General features: G+C 41.4%; 1 protein-coding gene across 2 annotated transcripts; it reads right to left on the minus strand.

Moving 5' to 3' along the window:
• Positions 1-8,092: 8,092 nt before the first annotated feature.
• On the minus strand, positions 8,093-12,479 carry LOC134223437 (RNA polymerase-associated protein Rtf1). Of its 2 annotated transcripts, none has more exons than XM_062702585.1 (5): positions 12,367-12,479; positions 11,860-12,007; positions 9,414-11,144; positions 8,877-9,303; positions 8,093-8,799 (listed from the first exon to the last, which is right to left on the minus strand). In XM_062702585.1, the coding sequence occupies exons 2-5, from the start codon at positions 11,935-11,937 to the stop codon at positions 8,690-8,692; spliced, it is 2,346 nt and encodes a 781-aa protein (XP_062558569.1). In that variant the 5' UTR covers positions 11,938-12,007; positions 12,367-12,479; the 3' UTR covers positions 8,093-8,689. The 2 variants fall into 2 exon arrangements, with proteins under 2 accessions (XP_062558569.1, XP_062558568.1); XM_062702584.1 differs by having other exon boundaries at positions 12,187-12,442.
• Between the last annotated feature and the right edge of the window lie 4,191 nt (positions 12,480-16,670).

Below are 16,670 nucleotides of genomic sequence, written 5' to 3' on the forward strand. Positions count from 1 at the left end.
AGTAAAAATAAGAAGACACACGACGGTGGTAACTTTGACAGATCCTACAGCACAGCATAGGAAGATCATTTTAAAATGCTTATAATAAATTCTAGACAAATTGTAATTTAAATCTGATTGATGTACGATACGGAAAAAGTTTTGAATTACATATTTAGTAGCTTATCCCAATTTTTTGAATATTTTCCAAAAATGTATCTATCATACAGTTCGGAACTTTTTCCGTATCATACTTCAATCAGATTTTAATTACAATTTGTCTAGAATTTATTATAAGCATTTTAAAATGATCTTCCTATGCTGTGCTGTAGGATCTGTCAAAGTTAACACACCCTCGTGTGTCTTCTTCTTATTTTTACTTGGATTCCTCTATATTGTATTTTTCACGAATGATAAGATTCGCTCGACGAAATTCAAGAGTTGTCAATTTTGTATTTCAAGGCATTTTCGACAACCTTTTCATATAGATTACCTTGATTGTCAAGCACGTGGTCAGTTGAGAAAAAAGATATTTTAGTTACTAGATAAAGATTGTCGCTGTCGTCGCTGTCCGGAACATCTTTTGCTGGCGAGGATAGGGGAGCTAAATGTCAAAGAAGGAAAATCCATACGATTTGACAGGTATGTACCACACATGTTTCGGACAGCAGAACAAAGGGAACCGAAGCGACAATCTTTATCTAGTAACTAAAATATCTTTGACTGAATGTAAACTTCGAAGCACCAGCTGGTTTTGTAATGCACACGGACAGATAAATCAACCCAAACTTTGAGTTCAATATACGCACTGATGAGAATATCGCAGAAAAAATTTACCCAAAATTGGGTAGTTTTCCCTTTCTTTCCCATGATTGCTATCAAAACTAGAGCAAGATGCAAACACCTCACCGAGGTTGCTCAGCCCAATAACCCAAATTTGAGTAAATTCAATATTCTCTATTTTGGGTTGATTAAGGTCCGCTTTGGATAAATTAAACTCAGCTTTGGGTAAATTGTTTACATGGGATTAAAGGCAAACTACCTAGTGCCAGAAAAGTCATTTTACTCAAATTTGGGTTATTGGCCCAAACCACGGTTTTGAGTGCAAACAACCCACTTTTGGGTAGTTTTGGTTTTCAGTGCAAACATGATCAGCTGGAGAGCTGAGAACAATGAAAAAATATGTAAACATGAGGAGGCTTGCGGCAGCTGTCACGATCTTCAAGTGAAATGCGCATCGTAGCCAGCAGCGAAATCGAAAGCGAAATCTGAGTAAGACGAAATTTTTATCATAAGAGTCTAAATGGTGAAAAAAATCGCAATACTAATCAAAATCTAGTTATTCTAGGCATTTCCGCACACCAATTCCTTGAATTTAAACTCAGTGCACAGGTAGATTGAGGTTAGGGAAACGCCACTGGAGACAAGTCTTAATAATTATGTGTTCATAAAATTTAAATATATTAATAATGATTAGACAGGTAATACTTACTTGATACTTGATGGGCTACAGCTCTTCGATGAACTTACGCCGAATGGAGTATCCTTCTCCACTGGACTCGATCCTGTGCCAATCGCTTCCAGTCGCCCTGAACATTGAGCGCCCTCAGGTCCTCTTCAGCTGCAAAAAGCCATCGTGTACGCGGCCTTCCACGAAGCCTGCGGCCTCTTCCGGGTTCTCTACTAAATATTATCTTCGCTTGACAATCTTCCGGCATACGAACAACGTGACCAGCCCACCGTAGTCTGCCGTGTTGTATAAGCTTAATAATATCCAGCCCTTTATACACCTGGTACAATTCGTGATTCATGCGACGCCGCCAGATACCGTTCTCCTGTTTACCGCCGAGTATGGTCCGCAGCACCTTACGCTCAAACACTCCGAAAGCTCTCCGATCAGCCTCCTTTAACGTCCATGTCCCATGGCCGTATAAAGCCACCGGAAGAATCTGAGTAGTATACAGCGCGAGTTTTGTTTTCGTTTGCAGACTACGGGACTTAAGCTGGTTACGAAGTCCGTAATAAGCCCTATTTGCAGCTGCAATACGCATTTTCACTTCGCGGGTAAAATCATTATCGCACGTCACTAATGTTCCAAGATACACAAATTCTTCCACCACTTCAAATTTTTCACCATTTCGCTACCACTACCACTAATGAACCCACGTTGATTGCCAGCGACCATGTACTTCGTTTTGCTGGTATTGATCGTGAGTCCAATCCTCGCTGTCTCCCTCTTAAAAGGCACAAAAGCCTCTTCCACGACACGGCGATCAATCCCGATAATATCGATATCGTCCGCAAATCCCAGGAGCATATGCGATCTTGTGATAATGGTACCGCTTCTTTGCACACCAGCTCTCCTAATCGCTCCCTCGAGCGCTATATTGAACAGTAGGTTCGAGAGTGCATCACCCTGCTTTAATCCATCTACGGTAACATTATTTCATCCGCAACCATTAGAGTAGAGTGGGGCAAGAGTACGCACTTAGTTTTCAATCGATCATGTAGCCCTTATAAAGCAAGCTTCTGCATATCAAATCAGTGTCGATGATTCATATGCTCTTCCTTTATGTTACCCAGTGTAAAAAATATTGAAATTATTGAGATTCGTTTTAGTAGAACCCTTATTGCAAGACAAGTTAAAAACGCACTCTTACCCCACCGGTGGGGTAAAAGTGCGGATTAGGTGGGGTAAGAGTACGCATTTATCCAATCATGTGCTTTAAGTATATATTTACACAAATAAGAATTAATTACATTTAATTGATGTTTAATGAGCATATATTAAGGAATGTTTAAAGATTACGCAATTTTTAAAGGGGGAGGGGGTCCTAAAAATGTGCACTTTCATACGAAAAACCATTGTTTTTTAAATATACAAAAAACTACAGAGGTAAAAATATATATCAGGTTTCGCGTGGCGTATACAAAGGCATTTTCCTTAAAGAAAGTCCACCAATCACGTAACGTAAAATTTGGCTATTTCATCACCCCTCCCTCTATCTTACACTATTTGTGTGAATCCTCTAAAAAATATATGGATCGTCACACATCTTGCAACCCCTCCCAGCTAAACGTTGCGTAATTTATGAATGTTTCTTTTGATTAAATGGAATTATCATTTAGATGAAATTGTGTTTTCGTACAATGTTTAGGTGTACAACAAGTCCTAATACAATTTCATTATTTCGCTTCAGTGGTTTGTTCGCTAAAGCCTTTCTAACACCGAATTACTTCAACTTATCCTAAAAACTTGTGATAATTTCGAATTCTGTCCCTTTTTTCTTAGTTGTGGATCTTTACGCTTTGGAAGAAGTCTTATTTCGACCGGAGATACGGGTTTGACATCATCATTTAAAAATTTATATGCGTACTCTTGCCCCACCGGTTCCTGCGTACTTTTACCCCACAGCCCCAAAAAATATTCAAGTAATGGTTTTGACTTCTTGGAAAACCAACCGGATTGGTGTTCTGTACTATAAAGTATTCTATACAATAGGTTATCGAAATGGTATAATGTTCACCTGATTGAACGTATATATGGCAATGAAATACTAGTTGCGGAAATCCAATTATTTTTAGCAAAATGACCAAAAAATTATCTAACTCCATATCTCCCTTGTTGTTTATTCAAATCGTTTACAATTACACATGATAATAGTTGGCCAGAATACCTGTCAAACTGATGCAGTGCTGCCAGTTTATCTTTTTTTATTACTTAAAAAAATCGAAAACGTACTCTTACCCCACGCGCACTCTTGCCCCACTCTACTCTACACTTGATTTCGATCCGTCCAACGTTATACGAATCAGCCGTATCAGTTTCGCCGGAAAACCATGTTTAAGCATAATTTGCCATAATTCATTCCGTTTCACTGAATCGTACGTCGCCTTGAAATCAATAAACAGATGGTGTGTCTGCAAGTTGTACACCAGGAATTTATCAAGGATTTGTCTCAGGGTAAACATTTGATCCGTCGTTGATCGGCCCTCACGAAAACCTGCTTGGTATTCGCCGACGAAGGACTCTTCAAGCGGTCTCAATCTGTTGAACAGAATACGGGACATAATTTTGTACGCCGAATTAAGGAGGGTTATTCCTCGGTAATTGGCGCACTCCAGTCTGTGCCCTGTCTTAAAGAGAGGGCAAATGAGGCTGTCCAACCAGCTAGCAAGCATTTCCTCGTCTTCCCATATTTTCGACATAATATGGTGCAGAATGGTGGGTTGACATCAAGGAAGGATCGCCCAACAGAGCTCTGGTCCCCACAAGTCCCTATCTCACGCTTCCACGGGTCGTCCGATGACAAAAGACAGCCAGCTAAGGGTTGTTTACTTAGCTGGTAGTGCAGCCTGGGCACTGTTGTCCTTCTGACATCAGTTAGAGTGAGAAGGTACGCCTCGAGCGTCTGTTCACCAGGAGGTGCGGCTCAAACAGCGTCTGCCTGGTACCCAGCGGCTGATTAACGAAATGCTGTATCGCGTCAGCTATACCTAAGGTGGCAGCCCCATCATCGCGATGTAGGTAACGCGACCCCGGTAAGGTAGCTTACTGAAGCCTCTCAAATACCACGAAAAATGGAGATAGAAGAAAAAGAGAACGTTATTTTTGGCAGCCGACCCGGCAACGAAATAAGGACTATGATTGGAAACTCGGTACCTGGAATGTCAGGACCCTAAATGAACCTGGACGAGTGAGGCTTCTGGCTCGTGAACTGCAGAAGGTTGGAGTGAACGTGGCCGCTATTCAAGAAGTCCGATGGCATAGATCCGGAGAACGTGAATTCCGAGCCGTGGACCCCACGACCAACACTGCATTCAAGTATAACATCTATCACAGCGGCGGTGAAAAAGCAGAGCATGGGTTGGTTTCGTAGTGAGGGGCCGTACACTTATTACGTAAGCAATTTTTCTGGGTTTTTCAACCCCCCTCCCCCCATGTAAGATTTTTTCCAAACAAAAGATTTTTTATTTATATGGCGCGTAAGATATTGACCAACCCCCCCTCCCCCAATAAGTGCTTACGTAATATGTGTACGGCCCCTGATGGGCAAGCAGATGAAGCGAGTGCTGCGGTGGAAACCCATTAGCGAACGAATCTGTGTGTTGAGGATACGGGACAAATTCTTCAATTACAGCCTAATCAACGTTTACGTACCGACAAACGATAAATCCGACGACGTGAAGGACACGTTTTATGAATGTCTTGATATAGCCTATGGAGAGTGCCCAAAGCATGACGTGAAAATTGTTATCGGAGACGCTAACGCTCAGGTCGGTAGAGTAGAGAGAACTTTTTCCGTCCCATAATCGGTAGGGAGAGCCTTCACTCCGCTACCAATGACAACGGCCTACGGCTAGTAAATTTTGCTGCTGCCAGAGGGATGGCCATCAGTAGCACCTACTTTGCACGAAAGAACATCCGAAAGCACACCTGGAGACACCCAAATGGTGAAACTTGCAACCAGATAGACCATGTTCTGGTGGATGGGCGCCATTTCTCGGATGTTATCGATGTGCGGACATTCAGGTCCGAACATTGACTCTGATCACTACCTCGTTGTCAGTAAAATTCGATCACGGTTGTCAACTGTATCGAACGAAAGATCACAGCGAACGATACGTTACAATATCCAGCGATTGTCGGCGGAAGCTGCTGCTGTATTGCTGTCGACGAAGGAGCCCCAACGAGAGCAGTGAATCGACCAATGCCGTAGCGAGGGGGAGCAAGAGGTCAGAATAGAATATAAGGTTTTTAATTTGAAATATTTTTAATTGTTCTCATTTTGTCCATCCGAAATCCGAAGGTAAATGGGAGTACTCTGCTCAAGGCCGCCCGGCCGGGGTGAATTGTATGAGGGGAAGCTCAGGGCTTTCAATTTCTTTGTTTGGCGATGAGATGAATATATGTACAGTGAGATGGAAAACGAAACAGTTCCCCTATTTAGTGTACATCTAAACAGATAACACTGAATCAACAATTTGACGCCACAATACACGGTTCGAGGCCGCATCTCTCCAACCTCGAATGTTCCCCACGCTCGCCAAGTCGTTTTGCACCTGGTCTGCCCACCTCGCTCCACGCGTCTCGTACCTGCCGGATCGGAAGCGAACACCATCTTTGAAGGGTTGCTGTCGGGGATTCTTGCAACATGCCCTACCCATCGTACCCTTCCCATTTAAAATGGACGGGGACCAAATTCCGTTTCGTAGATGACTATCGGTGTTAAGGCTACCTTACACTTCGGGAAAATTTTCCGCCAGATTTTGGTCCCCGTGTATTTTAATTGGGGCCAGGATTTTGATTTTCATATGTCGCATATGTAAAAATACATGGGGAAAAATCCACGGACCAAATTCCCGAGGTGCTGCGAATGGCCATATTCTTGAAGACAGCGAAATCAATTAGTCGTAGGCCGTTTTCGTTCGTCAGCCGGTGAGCGCTGAACTTTCCAATAGTCGGTCTAAACTCCTCCTCTTGGCCAACCTGAGCGTTCAAATCTCCTATGATGATTTTGACGTCGTGGCTTGGGCAGCTGTCGTACTCACGTTCCAGTTGCGCGTAGAATGCGTCCTTATCATCATCAGTGCTTCCGGAGTGTGGGCTATGGACGTTGATGATGCTGAAGTTGAAGAACCGGCCTTTGATCCTCAACCTGCACATTCTTTCATTGATCGGCCACCACCCGATCACGCGCCTTTGCATATCGCGCATCACTATGAAAGCTGTTCCCAGCTCGTGTGTGTTGCTGCAGCTCTGGTAGATGGTATGATTACCTCTTAACGGTCACACCATTGATCTCTTCCAAAAAAACCTCCTGCAGCGCTACGATGCCGAATCCACGCTCCTTGCACACATCGGCGAGTATGCTTGTGCTCCCGATGAAGTTGAGAGATTTGCAGTCCCACGAACCGAGTTTCCAATCGCTAGTCCCTTTTCGTCGCAGTGGTCTTCGCCGATGGTTCCGGGCCGTACTATCTTGTTGATTGTTCGTTGCGTATGTTTTATTAAAGGCTGGCTTGCAGGGCCTAACACCAAACCCCCTAAATTTCCGGAGGACCATTCCTCCTTATTCCCGGTGAACCATGGTGCACAGTTTCACTTAGAGTCCCTCGCTGGCACTCGGACGATGATCAGCCGCCCCTAACATGGAGAACAGACGCTGTTGTAAGCCGATCCTGACATGGAGAACAGACGCTCAGTAAGATTTGCACCTCCGGAGAGGAGCAAACCCCCCCTTCCCTGTCAGCATACGACCATAGTTCCCACCGGGGTTGGTTACCCAATCTTCCCGCGACCGCGTGATGGGGTCTATTTTATTCCTTCAGGTACGCGAAGTACCAATGGTACGCTTTACCCAGCCTTTACCGTGCCAGAAAGGCATGCTTACTGAGAAGGTATTAGGGATCAGCCTTAGGGTGCTCATCTTGCCTCGTTCTACCCTGTTCAGCAGTATTTCTAACTTATGATAGTGGAATCCTCAATAAGGAATCGCTCATTCAACTTCATTATGTGCTTTTTTCACCGTGTAGTGGAAGCCATAATAAGGGCCTATCTGTCTACCTATCTGAGTTCAAATTATTATTCAAATTGGCCAATTTTGTACTTTTAGGCTTTCTAAATGTTGTAGTTGATCGTTTTCCTATTTTTCTATGATCTGACAATGATCTATCCTCGAGACTTTCGAATTCGTAATTCTCTCATACAGACCGTTGCACATTGTCAAATCTATGATCTCTTATCTAATTGCCTCAGAAATTGTTAGTTCATTTCCTCGATTGTTGATATCTGGGGTATGATGTGCGTTGGAATCACTGCCAATGATGACTGAGTTGTTGTTTTGTCTGCTGTATTGGACAAATGAGCCGATCTCAGGAGGATGCTTTTCAGGAACATCAACTTACAATTCTTTAGGTATGTCTACCTACACTATTATTTTTTCCTTTGTTGGACAATGGGCCTTGAGTTAGTGCCACGACGAATTCCTTCTTTCCGAACTGCTTGATATTGTGAACCTCCGTGAGTTCATCGCCGCCAATGTTTCCATTTAATGTTTTCGATGATTGATAAATAATACTTTCTTTCTACAATGAACACCAGTTTCCAATATAGGTTATAACATTATAGTTTTGTTATATTTGTTTTTTCCTTCGACTCGTCCGCTTTTTTTCTGCAATGAACTTATACATAAGTATGTGTATTACGCTCTCCCAGCAGTAGTAATTTTATTATCCTACACAATTAGCATTATCATCATCCGTTGATATCGTGAGGTGATGACGAAAATAAGTTAAAATAAAATACAGACTAAGGGATACAATTTATCAACGTAATAGTTTTGCTATTGTTCAGTGGCAATCCGCACCGGATTGTGGTTGTAACCGTAATATCCTTGTTCAATTCAAGCATTTCCTTGATCGTGGCGATGTAAATCATGCGAATGGTGTAGTAATGAAAAAGCACCTCTGCTTGTGCTTATTATATACCATTTTGTCTCAGGCTGTAGCATTACAAAACTGTTCGGTAATGTGTCCTGTATGTATGTGTGTCTGTGTTTTGTCTGTGGGTGGAGCTCTGTCAGACCAGATGCAGCCTGACGCGAATTCCAATGCTGCTACTTATTCTGTTACTACTTAGTAATGTAGAATATAGAATAATAGTAAGAGAATACCGATAGTTGTCTTGTTCGGTAACATTAGTATTATTCTAGATGAGACCCCGTTTCTTCTTGTAGTCTTCGAGATTGAGCGACCGCTTCGGACCGGATTCTTTGACCGGCTTCTCAACAGGTTTCGGAAGTACATTGACCGAGCCGACTAAAAAGGGATGAAAGAAGGAATTGTATGTCAATTGCATGCCGCTATTCTGAGCGTTTATTTTAGATATCACTTACCAGGAAGAGGAACGTCCAGATCGATTTCGAAATCATGCAACGAGTACAGGTTGTTGTCGGCACTGGACGCGGCCCTTTTCTCGTCTGGTTTCTTTTTCTGACCGGGCGGTGGAGGTGCTGGCATCTGAATGGTAGGAACTTCGTCCTTCTTATCCGACGCCTTGAAAGACATCCGAGGTTGAGTTTGACGTCGTGTGAACGGATCTTCAATCTTCATGCCGCGTGTGGCACGAATTTCCTCTTTGATCGCCTTCTCAGCATCTTCCACGTTACGCTTCCGGTTGCGATCGTTGATGTACGAAATTAAACTAATACTGCTGCTCCGCTTCTTGTCCAGGGTGCTGGCACGCTCTTCCAGCTCCATGATTTGAGTGTTGAGGTCACGGGCCAGCTCGTCCTCTCCACGCAGCTGAGCTGCGTCGCGCTCCTGAAAATTAAAGTTTTGAACTAAGGATTCTAATGCACTTATCATAAAATAAAAAAATCCTTTCGAATGTGAAAAAAATGTCCGCTTGATTGGCCCAAACCATCACTTACCTTCATCAGCAGCGTTTTCTTCATTGCATAATTAGTTGGATGTGCCCGGAAACGATTCTTCTCCTCGATCAGCTTGTCGATGTCCGCATCCTTGAACTCGTACTGGATTGCTTCCTTAATTTCCTGCTGCTTCCTCTCGATTACGTCGATAAAAGGCAGCGGGGTGCCGGTGGCTTCGCAAACGCTCAACCATTTCTGATACTCGCTGTCCGTGAAATCCTGGTTGGAGATAAACTCCAATCGGAACACCCGTTCCTGGCTGCCGTGCTTCAATCGGAATCCTTTATTAGTACGACACTTTCCGAATTGATAGATTTTGGCGGTCTCCACCACGCCCACGATTTCTGCCACTCGATATACCGGCCTGCCATTGTTGTTTCCAATATTGATACGAACGAAAGAGTTGAGCACGATCTGATCAAACATCGGGAGTGCAATGAAGCGCTCTATCTTGTGTCGCGAGATTCTTAGCTTGTTGAGTTCTTCTTTATTCCCAATCGCGGTTGGCTTTTTGCTAGAACTCGACGAACTCGAAGAGGGTTTCTTTTCCTTCGCATCCTTATCTTTGTCCCACATTTCTTCGTCGGAAGCGGATCGGCTGTCACTTCCGCTACCACTGCTGGAACTTGATCTGGATCGTCGGTCGGACTTTTTCTCGTCATCGCTGTCGCTTCCTGAATCGTCCGAATAAATATCCGATGCTTTGAGTTTCTGCGAAGACTTACCACCGGAAACGTCTTCTGAATCGTCCTTATCTTCGTTTTCGGCCTTGCGTTGTGCCTCCTTCTTAGCTTCTTCTTCCTCACGCTTAGCTTTTCCCTCTCGTTTCGCCTTCAACATAGCCATGGCATTGCTTCGCTTGTCATCGGTTCGATTGGCTTCCACATTCTTCTTTCGTTCCTTGGAACGTTCCTTCGGATCGAAATAGTCCGAACCACCAGAAGCCGATTCAGCATCTCGTAATTTTTCCGGTGATGACTGAGAGGTGTCGCTGGCCTCGCCCTCGGAAGGTGCTTCCACCTGCACGGGAGGCGGCGGAGATGGTTCCTTCGGTTCGGGAGACGGTGCCTTCGCCTTTTTCTTCTTTTCTTCTTGCTCTTTTTGCTGGGCTAATTTCTTCTTCTTGTCCTTCTTCTTCCTCTTCTTTGGGGGTTGCGATTCCTTGTCCTTTGCGCGTTCAGCCTTCTTAGCTAGTTTCAGTTTCCGTTCGATCTCCCAACGCGTCTTCATGACATCGCGCCGCTCAATACGTTTGAAAATCTCAGTCTCACGCTCTTTCTCGGACAGGGCATTCAATCTGGCGCGATCCTCTTCATCTCCCATCATCTCATCGTCGTACCCGTCATTGAATTCGGAATCGCTGCTGCTGCTGCTTCCACTTTCGTCATCGCTGTCATCGCCGGACCCGGAACCCGATTCCTCCTCGGAAGATACTTGACCCTCTTCGGGTTCTGATTCGCCCTTTTCTTCTTTCTCATCTTGTGGCTTACGCTTCAAACCCACTTTGGCCGCAGGCTTCACCTCCTCTTCTGGCTCATCTTCTTCATCCTCTTCCTCATCTTCTTCGTCTTCAGACTCCGAGGAGGAGGCCGGCTTTGCCCCTCGCTTCTTACGCTGCACCGCTGCCTCAGGCTCTGAATCATCTTCCGATTCAGAATCAGATGACTTTCCTCCGGGAGAATTTGATGCCAATCTTGCAGTTTTCTTTTTCTTGGCTAACGATAGTAGCTCCTGTAAATAAGAATAAAAACTGTAAGCTTATTTGCTGTTTATTTCTTAGTTTTGTGTTCCAAATTGTATGACCGTCGAGTCCAATTTTTGAAACGTTTTGATTTATCTTCGCTATTTGTCATTTTTATCGAAGAACCAGTATCATTAGTCTCATGCAAACTCATGAGTAACAGTTTACTGAAGGGTATCAAAGCTAACGAACTAATTATATGACTGTAAATTGGATTTAGGGCATGAAAAGCTTTATTTAGCTGCCCAATCAAGCTTATACCCAAATGATATACATGATCAACTTCCTCATAAGGCTGATTCCGATGGTTCTAAACTGAATTTTATTTAATGTTTGCTAACAGTTTCAAGTGCAAGTTTCTTAATAGACATAAAAAAAACTCGATTTTTACTTTAGACATCTAAAAAGTTAATGATTTTTCGTGGTTGGAATTCGATGCTACGGGACAAATAGACAGACAAAAATGTCCATTCTTCCCTATTGAATCACCAGAACCCCTGTCAACAACCCTACCCCTGTGCTTTCATATTACAGCATTTTATTTTATTTCGACAAATGCATTAACATTTTCAATCGGGCCATCATGAAATTTCTTTTTTAGAACGAAATACTGATTCATCATTATCTCAATTTTTAAATAATTCTTCCGCAAGTGAACATCTTTAAGGGCTATAAGATATACTTCCCCTCCCGTCAACGACTCACCGAATCAAGATCCGACCCGGAACCAGAATCACTGCTGCTCTCGGAATCGATTATTGGTTGTGTCTTCCTTTTCACCATTTTGGGACAGGAACTTCCAGCCGCTTCGTACCTTCCGATGCAAAAGTCGGAATCCTGGGCTCAATCGGTCCTGTGTAAAGAAAAAATGGAAAAACCACTGTTTAATGCAATTGCACCTTTTAAATCGTAAGTGAATGATAGATTTTCCAATATAAAAATAAAATATTTCGAACCAGCGTCAACAGCGCAGTACCTAAAAAAAATTAACGTCACCCATGACAGTAGCGAAGAAAACCACCTTCCACTTACCTTTAGCTCTCTCTGCGGAAGGCTTGGATCGAACCGATGCAAAATATAGCGAGGATTATCGCGATGATTTAACCAGTGACTGCGCTTTAATCCAGTGCGAGGAGATGCCGGTCACCTCCGGTGAACTTTTCAGCACAAAATGGACAGTTTTTCAACGGACGAAATCGAAGAAAAACTCACCTAAAATCGCGTTTGCGACTTTTCCTTGCTGATGCGAGACGAGAATGACAACAACAATCTCAGCTCGTTCCTTTTGATGCGGTCGTCGGTGGATTTTTTCGCGGACTCGCGTTTCGTTTTCCGCAGTGTTTCTATAAAAAAGGCCTTTTCTCGGTAGGGCTGGGGGTTCAATCCAGATCTACTTTACCGATATTCCGCACACGGAATGAGGGTTGGTCAAATATTACGTAACGCAAAAAGCTCCCGGGAGTGGGGGATTGTTCTCGGGATTGTTTGCGATTATGTCCGCATTCCGCATAAAGGTATAGCCTCACACCTCGGGAATTCGATCCGTGGATTTTTTTTCCATGCATTTTTGCATATGCGATGTTTTCTTTAAAATACACGGGGACCAAAATCCGGCGGAAAATTTTCCCGAGATCAGTAGTGATTCAGTTTTATTCTGAATTTTCGACCACTATTCTTGTTTGAATCTGGAGCAAAATAGAACAAACTCTCTGGTTTCTTCAGCAGTGTTCCATTCATGTTTTTCAAATTTTCAATTAAATGAAATCATTATGTTGCTGCCAAGAAAGGCGCCGTAATTGCAAAGTGGATTGATCCGTAGATAAAATGACGCATTCACATTCGTGTATATACCAAAACAATTGAAAAACATTTGAATCTCGTGATTCAATCGTGGTTCAAATCTGTAGAAAATAGAACGGAGCGTTATACCAGTTTTTTTTTTAATTTGACTGGTATAAAAAATGAATCTAGAACAGCTGCTGGGAAAATGAATGTTTCAGATTCATATTCAAACTGACAGCCCCGAACGATTTGAATCACTGCTGATTTTACTCTAAGGTAGCCTTAAAGGTTGCCCGGATAGAAATTTACAGTACAGGGGTAATCAAAAGATATTTTAGTTAAGGCCAGTATCGACTTAAAAAGTAGAGAGGTTACGGAATTTTGTTCAATATTACCAAGAGGAATTTTGACAACTGATCTGCATGGAGCAAATTGTCACTTTTACTTACGGAATAATCGAGCAGAATATTTTTCCGAAAGTAAAGTGACAGCTCCCATTACTTTGCGTGGGAACCTTACAAATGCCAATTTTGTTTTTTGTTCTTTTAGGCCAGTATCGACTTAAAAAGTAGAGAGGTTACGGAATTTTGTTCAATATTACCAAGAGGAATTTTGACAACTGATCTGCATGGAGCAAATTGTCACTTTTACTTACGGAATAATCGAGCAGAATATTTTTCCGAAAGTAAAGTGACAGCTCCCATTACTTTGTGTGGGAACCTTACAAATGCCAATTTTGTTTTTTGTTCTTTTCATGTGGATACTGTTGTAAGAATTTTGTTTCGATTCTTTACTTTTCCGATTCAGTGAACGGAATTTAACATGGGATTGAGATAGAAAAAGAAATTTCTTTTGAACACGATACCAACCTTTTCATGTGGATACTGCTGTAAGAATTTTGTTTCGATTCTTTACTTTTCCGATTCAGTGAACGGAATTTAACATGTGATTGAGATAGAAAAAGAATTTTCTTTTGAACACGATACCAACCTTTACCAGATAAAGATTGTCGCTTCGGTTCCCTTTGTTCTGCTGTCCGAAACATGTGTGGTACCTAACTGTCAAATCGTATGTATTTTTTCTTCATTTACATTTAGATCCCCTATCCTCGCCAGCAAAAGATGTTCCGGACAGCGACGACAGCGACAATGATTTTCTTGAAACTAAAATTTCTTTTGGATAATCCATTGGAATGCAATAGATTGTATGGTACACATAACAATCTACATGCTGTCCCGTATAGAAAATACAATAGAATTACATTAAAATATCATAAAATTACAATACATTTTATTGATGAACATTTAATTCTATTGTTCTTCTATTGTACAAATTAAATTGCCTTATTGTTGTTCCAATAAACGTACAATAAAATCTATTGACAGAAAAATGTTGACAATAGAATTACAATAAATTCTATTGTAATGGCAAAAATTTATTCGAGAAAAAAAACGATTTTTTTATTGTTACGGTAACTAACAACCCCTATTTTCTATTGTAAAACTGCCATTTACAATACGATTTATTGTGGAAAACAATATTTTTAATTGTTATTCTATTGTGAATAACAATACAGTTTATTGTAATAACAATTGAATTTATCATATTGTTACAATAATTTCTATTGTAGTTCTATTGGACTTTTTTATTCGGGGTGCGTTTATTGTAGATTTTTCAAGGTTGTAAAAATCCTCTACTGTGCCATCACAAATATTGCCCTCCGCTCGCTATCAAATCGACTTCTACACTCCAAATAATCTAAACGTTGTTTCCACCTGAATTTTCAGGTACATTTTACGTGCACACGTAGCTGCAAATGCTTCAGAAAATTCAGGTGAAACTTACGTGTCCGGTGAATTCTATCCAAAACTCAGGTAGAACTTACCTAATTTTCACGTAGAATGAAATTTCTATCGGAAAATCAGGTAAAAGTTACGTGAATTTCAGGTGGAAAAAATCTACGTATTTTTTCAGGTGGAAAGAACGTGCAGATTTTTTTGGGTGTATAAAAACATTCTCCATTCCTGCACGCTTACTTCAGTTCACCCAAATATAGGTGAAGAGTACCTAAAATCCCCAAAAAGTGCACATACGTATTTATGGGTGAAATGGCGGCTACCTATATATGGGTAGTTCACCAAGAAAGAATTTATAGGTGAATTTCACCCAAATGTGGGTGATTTTTCCAGCTTTAATTTCAGAAAACACTTTTATTTTGTTCACAATATTATTAATATATAATTGAATTCATTTTAAATCAATTTAATTTTATTAATGACATCATCGTTATTTGAATTTACATAAACTGTTACAATAAAAAATACAATTACAATTACAACTGTTGGGGACTAAGGGAACGTCCATAAATTACGTAACGCTTAGAGGGGGGTTGAGTGAAGTGTGACGATCCATACAAAATTTTCAGGAGCTTCATACGAAAAGTGTGACATAGGGAGGAGAGGGGGTTGAAGAATTCCATTTTTTGCGTTACGTAATTAATGGATCTTCCCTAACGGAACTATCAGTTCTATATGCTTTCACCTCTAATTCTATCATGAACATGTAGGTATTATGCATCTCGAGATAAATCTCGGATAAAATAGAATACTGCGGCTTCCTACTGGTTGCTTTTCAGGTAATCGCAACGCAACGGTCACTAAACACAACAGAGTCAATGAAAATCTCACCCACCGTAAACACTCTCCATGTATAGTGGACCCCCAACCAATAGCCTCCAGCCGTTTTGCATTATTACAGCACAATGTAAATATTTTGCCATGGAATTCCATCGGGAGAACCTACCTTACAATCCTATTATTTGATTACATACATTGGAAATGCTATGGAAAGTAAAATTAGATGATTTTTTACAATTCTATAAAAAATAAACACAATATAGTCTATTATAGGAACATTTTGGAGGGTCCACAATGGGGAAGAAGAACGTCCCGAAACGAAACTTGAAAATCAAATGAAGTGTCGACTATAGGGAAGCAATTTCCTATTATGGACCCCCAGGGGGTCTACACACAAAAAACAAACATGGTTTCACAGAATGTTTTGCACTTTCTTCTTGAAAAGTGCTTGATTTTCTTAAAATTAAAAATTAAATATTGCTTTTCTCACCGAAGAATAGACTACCGTGCAAATTTGTCGAAGTACCAAAACAAATGCTCACACGTCGAATTGTATAGAAATTAGCGAAAGCACAATCCCAAAACATCATTCTTGCACCTTTTTTCACACCCCAAAAGCTCTTTCTTGCAGTTGAGACGTCAACCATATATGGAGAAACTGGTGGGAACATATTTTGGTGGGACAATATTTTCTGCATGGGAGTCGAACACGGCGCAAAATTTGCAATATTGTCAATAGAAAAAACTCTCTGGTTTCCCCAGCAGTGTTCCATTCATGTTTTTCAAATTTTCAATTAAATGAAATCATTATGTTGCTGCCAAGAAAGGCGCCGTGATTGCAAAGTGGATTGCTACGTAGATAAAATGACGTATTCATACACCAAAACAATTGAAAAACATTTGAATCTCGTGATTCAATCGTGGTTCAAATCTGTAGAAAATAGAACGGAGCGTTATACCAGTTTTATTTTTTTGACATTTGACTGGTATAAAAAATGAATCTAGAACAGCTGCTGGGAAAATGAATGTTTCAGATTCATATTCAAACTGACAGCCCCGAACGATTTGAATCACTGCTGATTTTACTCTAAGGTTGCC

The sequence above is a fragment of the Armigeres subalbatus genome, chromosome 3, assembly GCF_024139115.2.
Source record: "Armigeres subalbatus isolate Guangzhou_Male chromosome 3, GZ_Asu_2, whole genome shotgun sequence".
NCBI lineage: Eukaryota > Metazoa > Arthropoda > Insecta > Diptera > Culicidae > Armigeres > Armigeres subalbatus.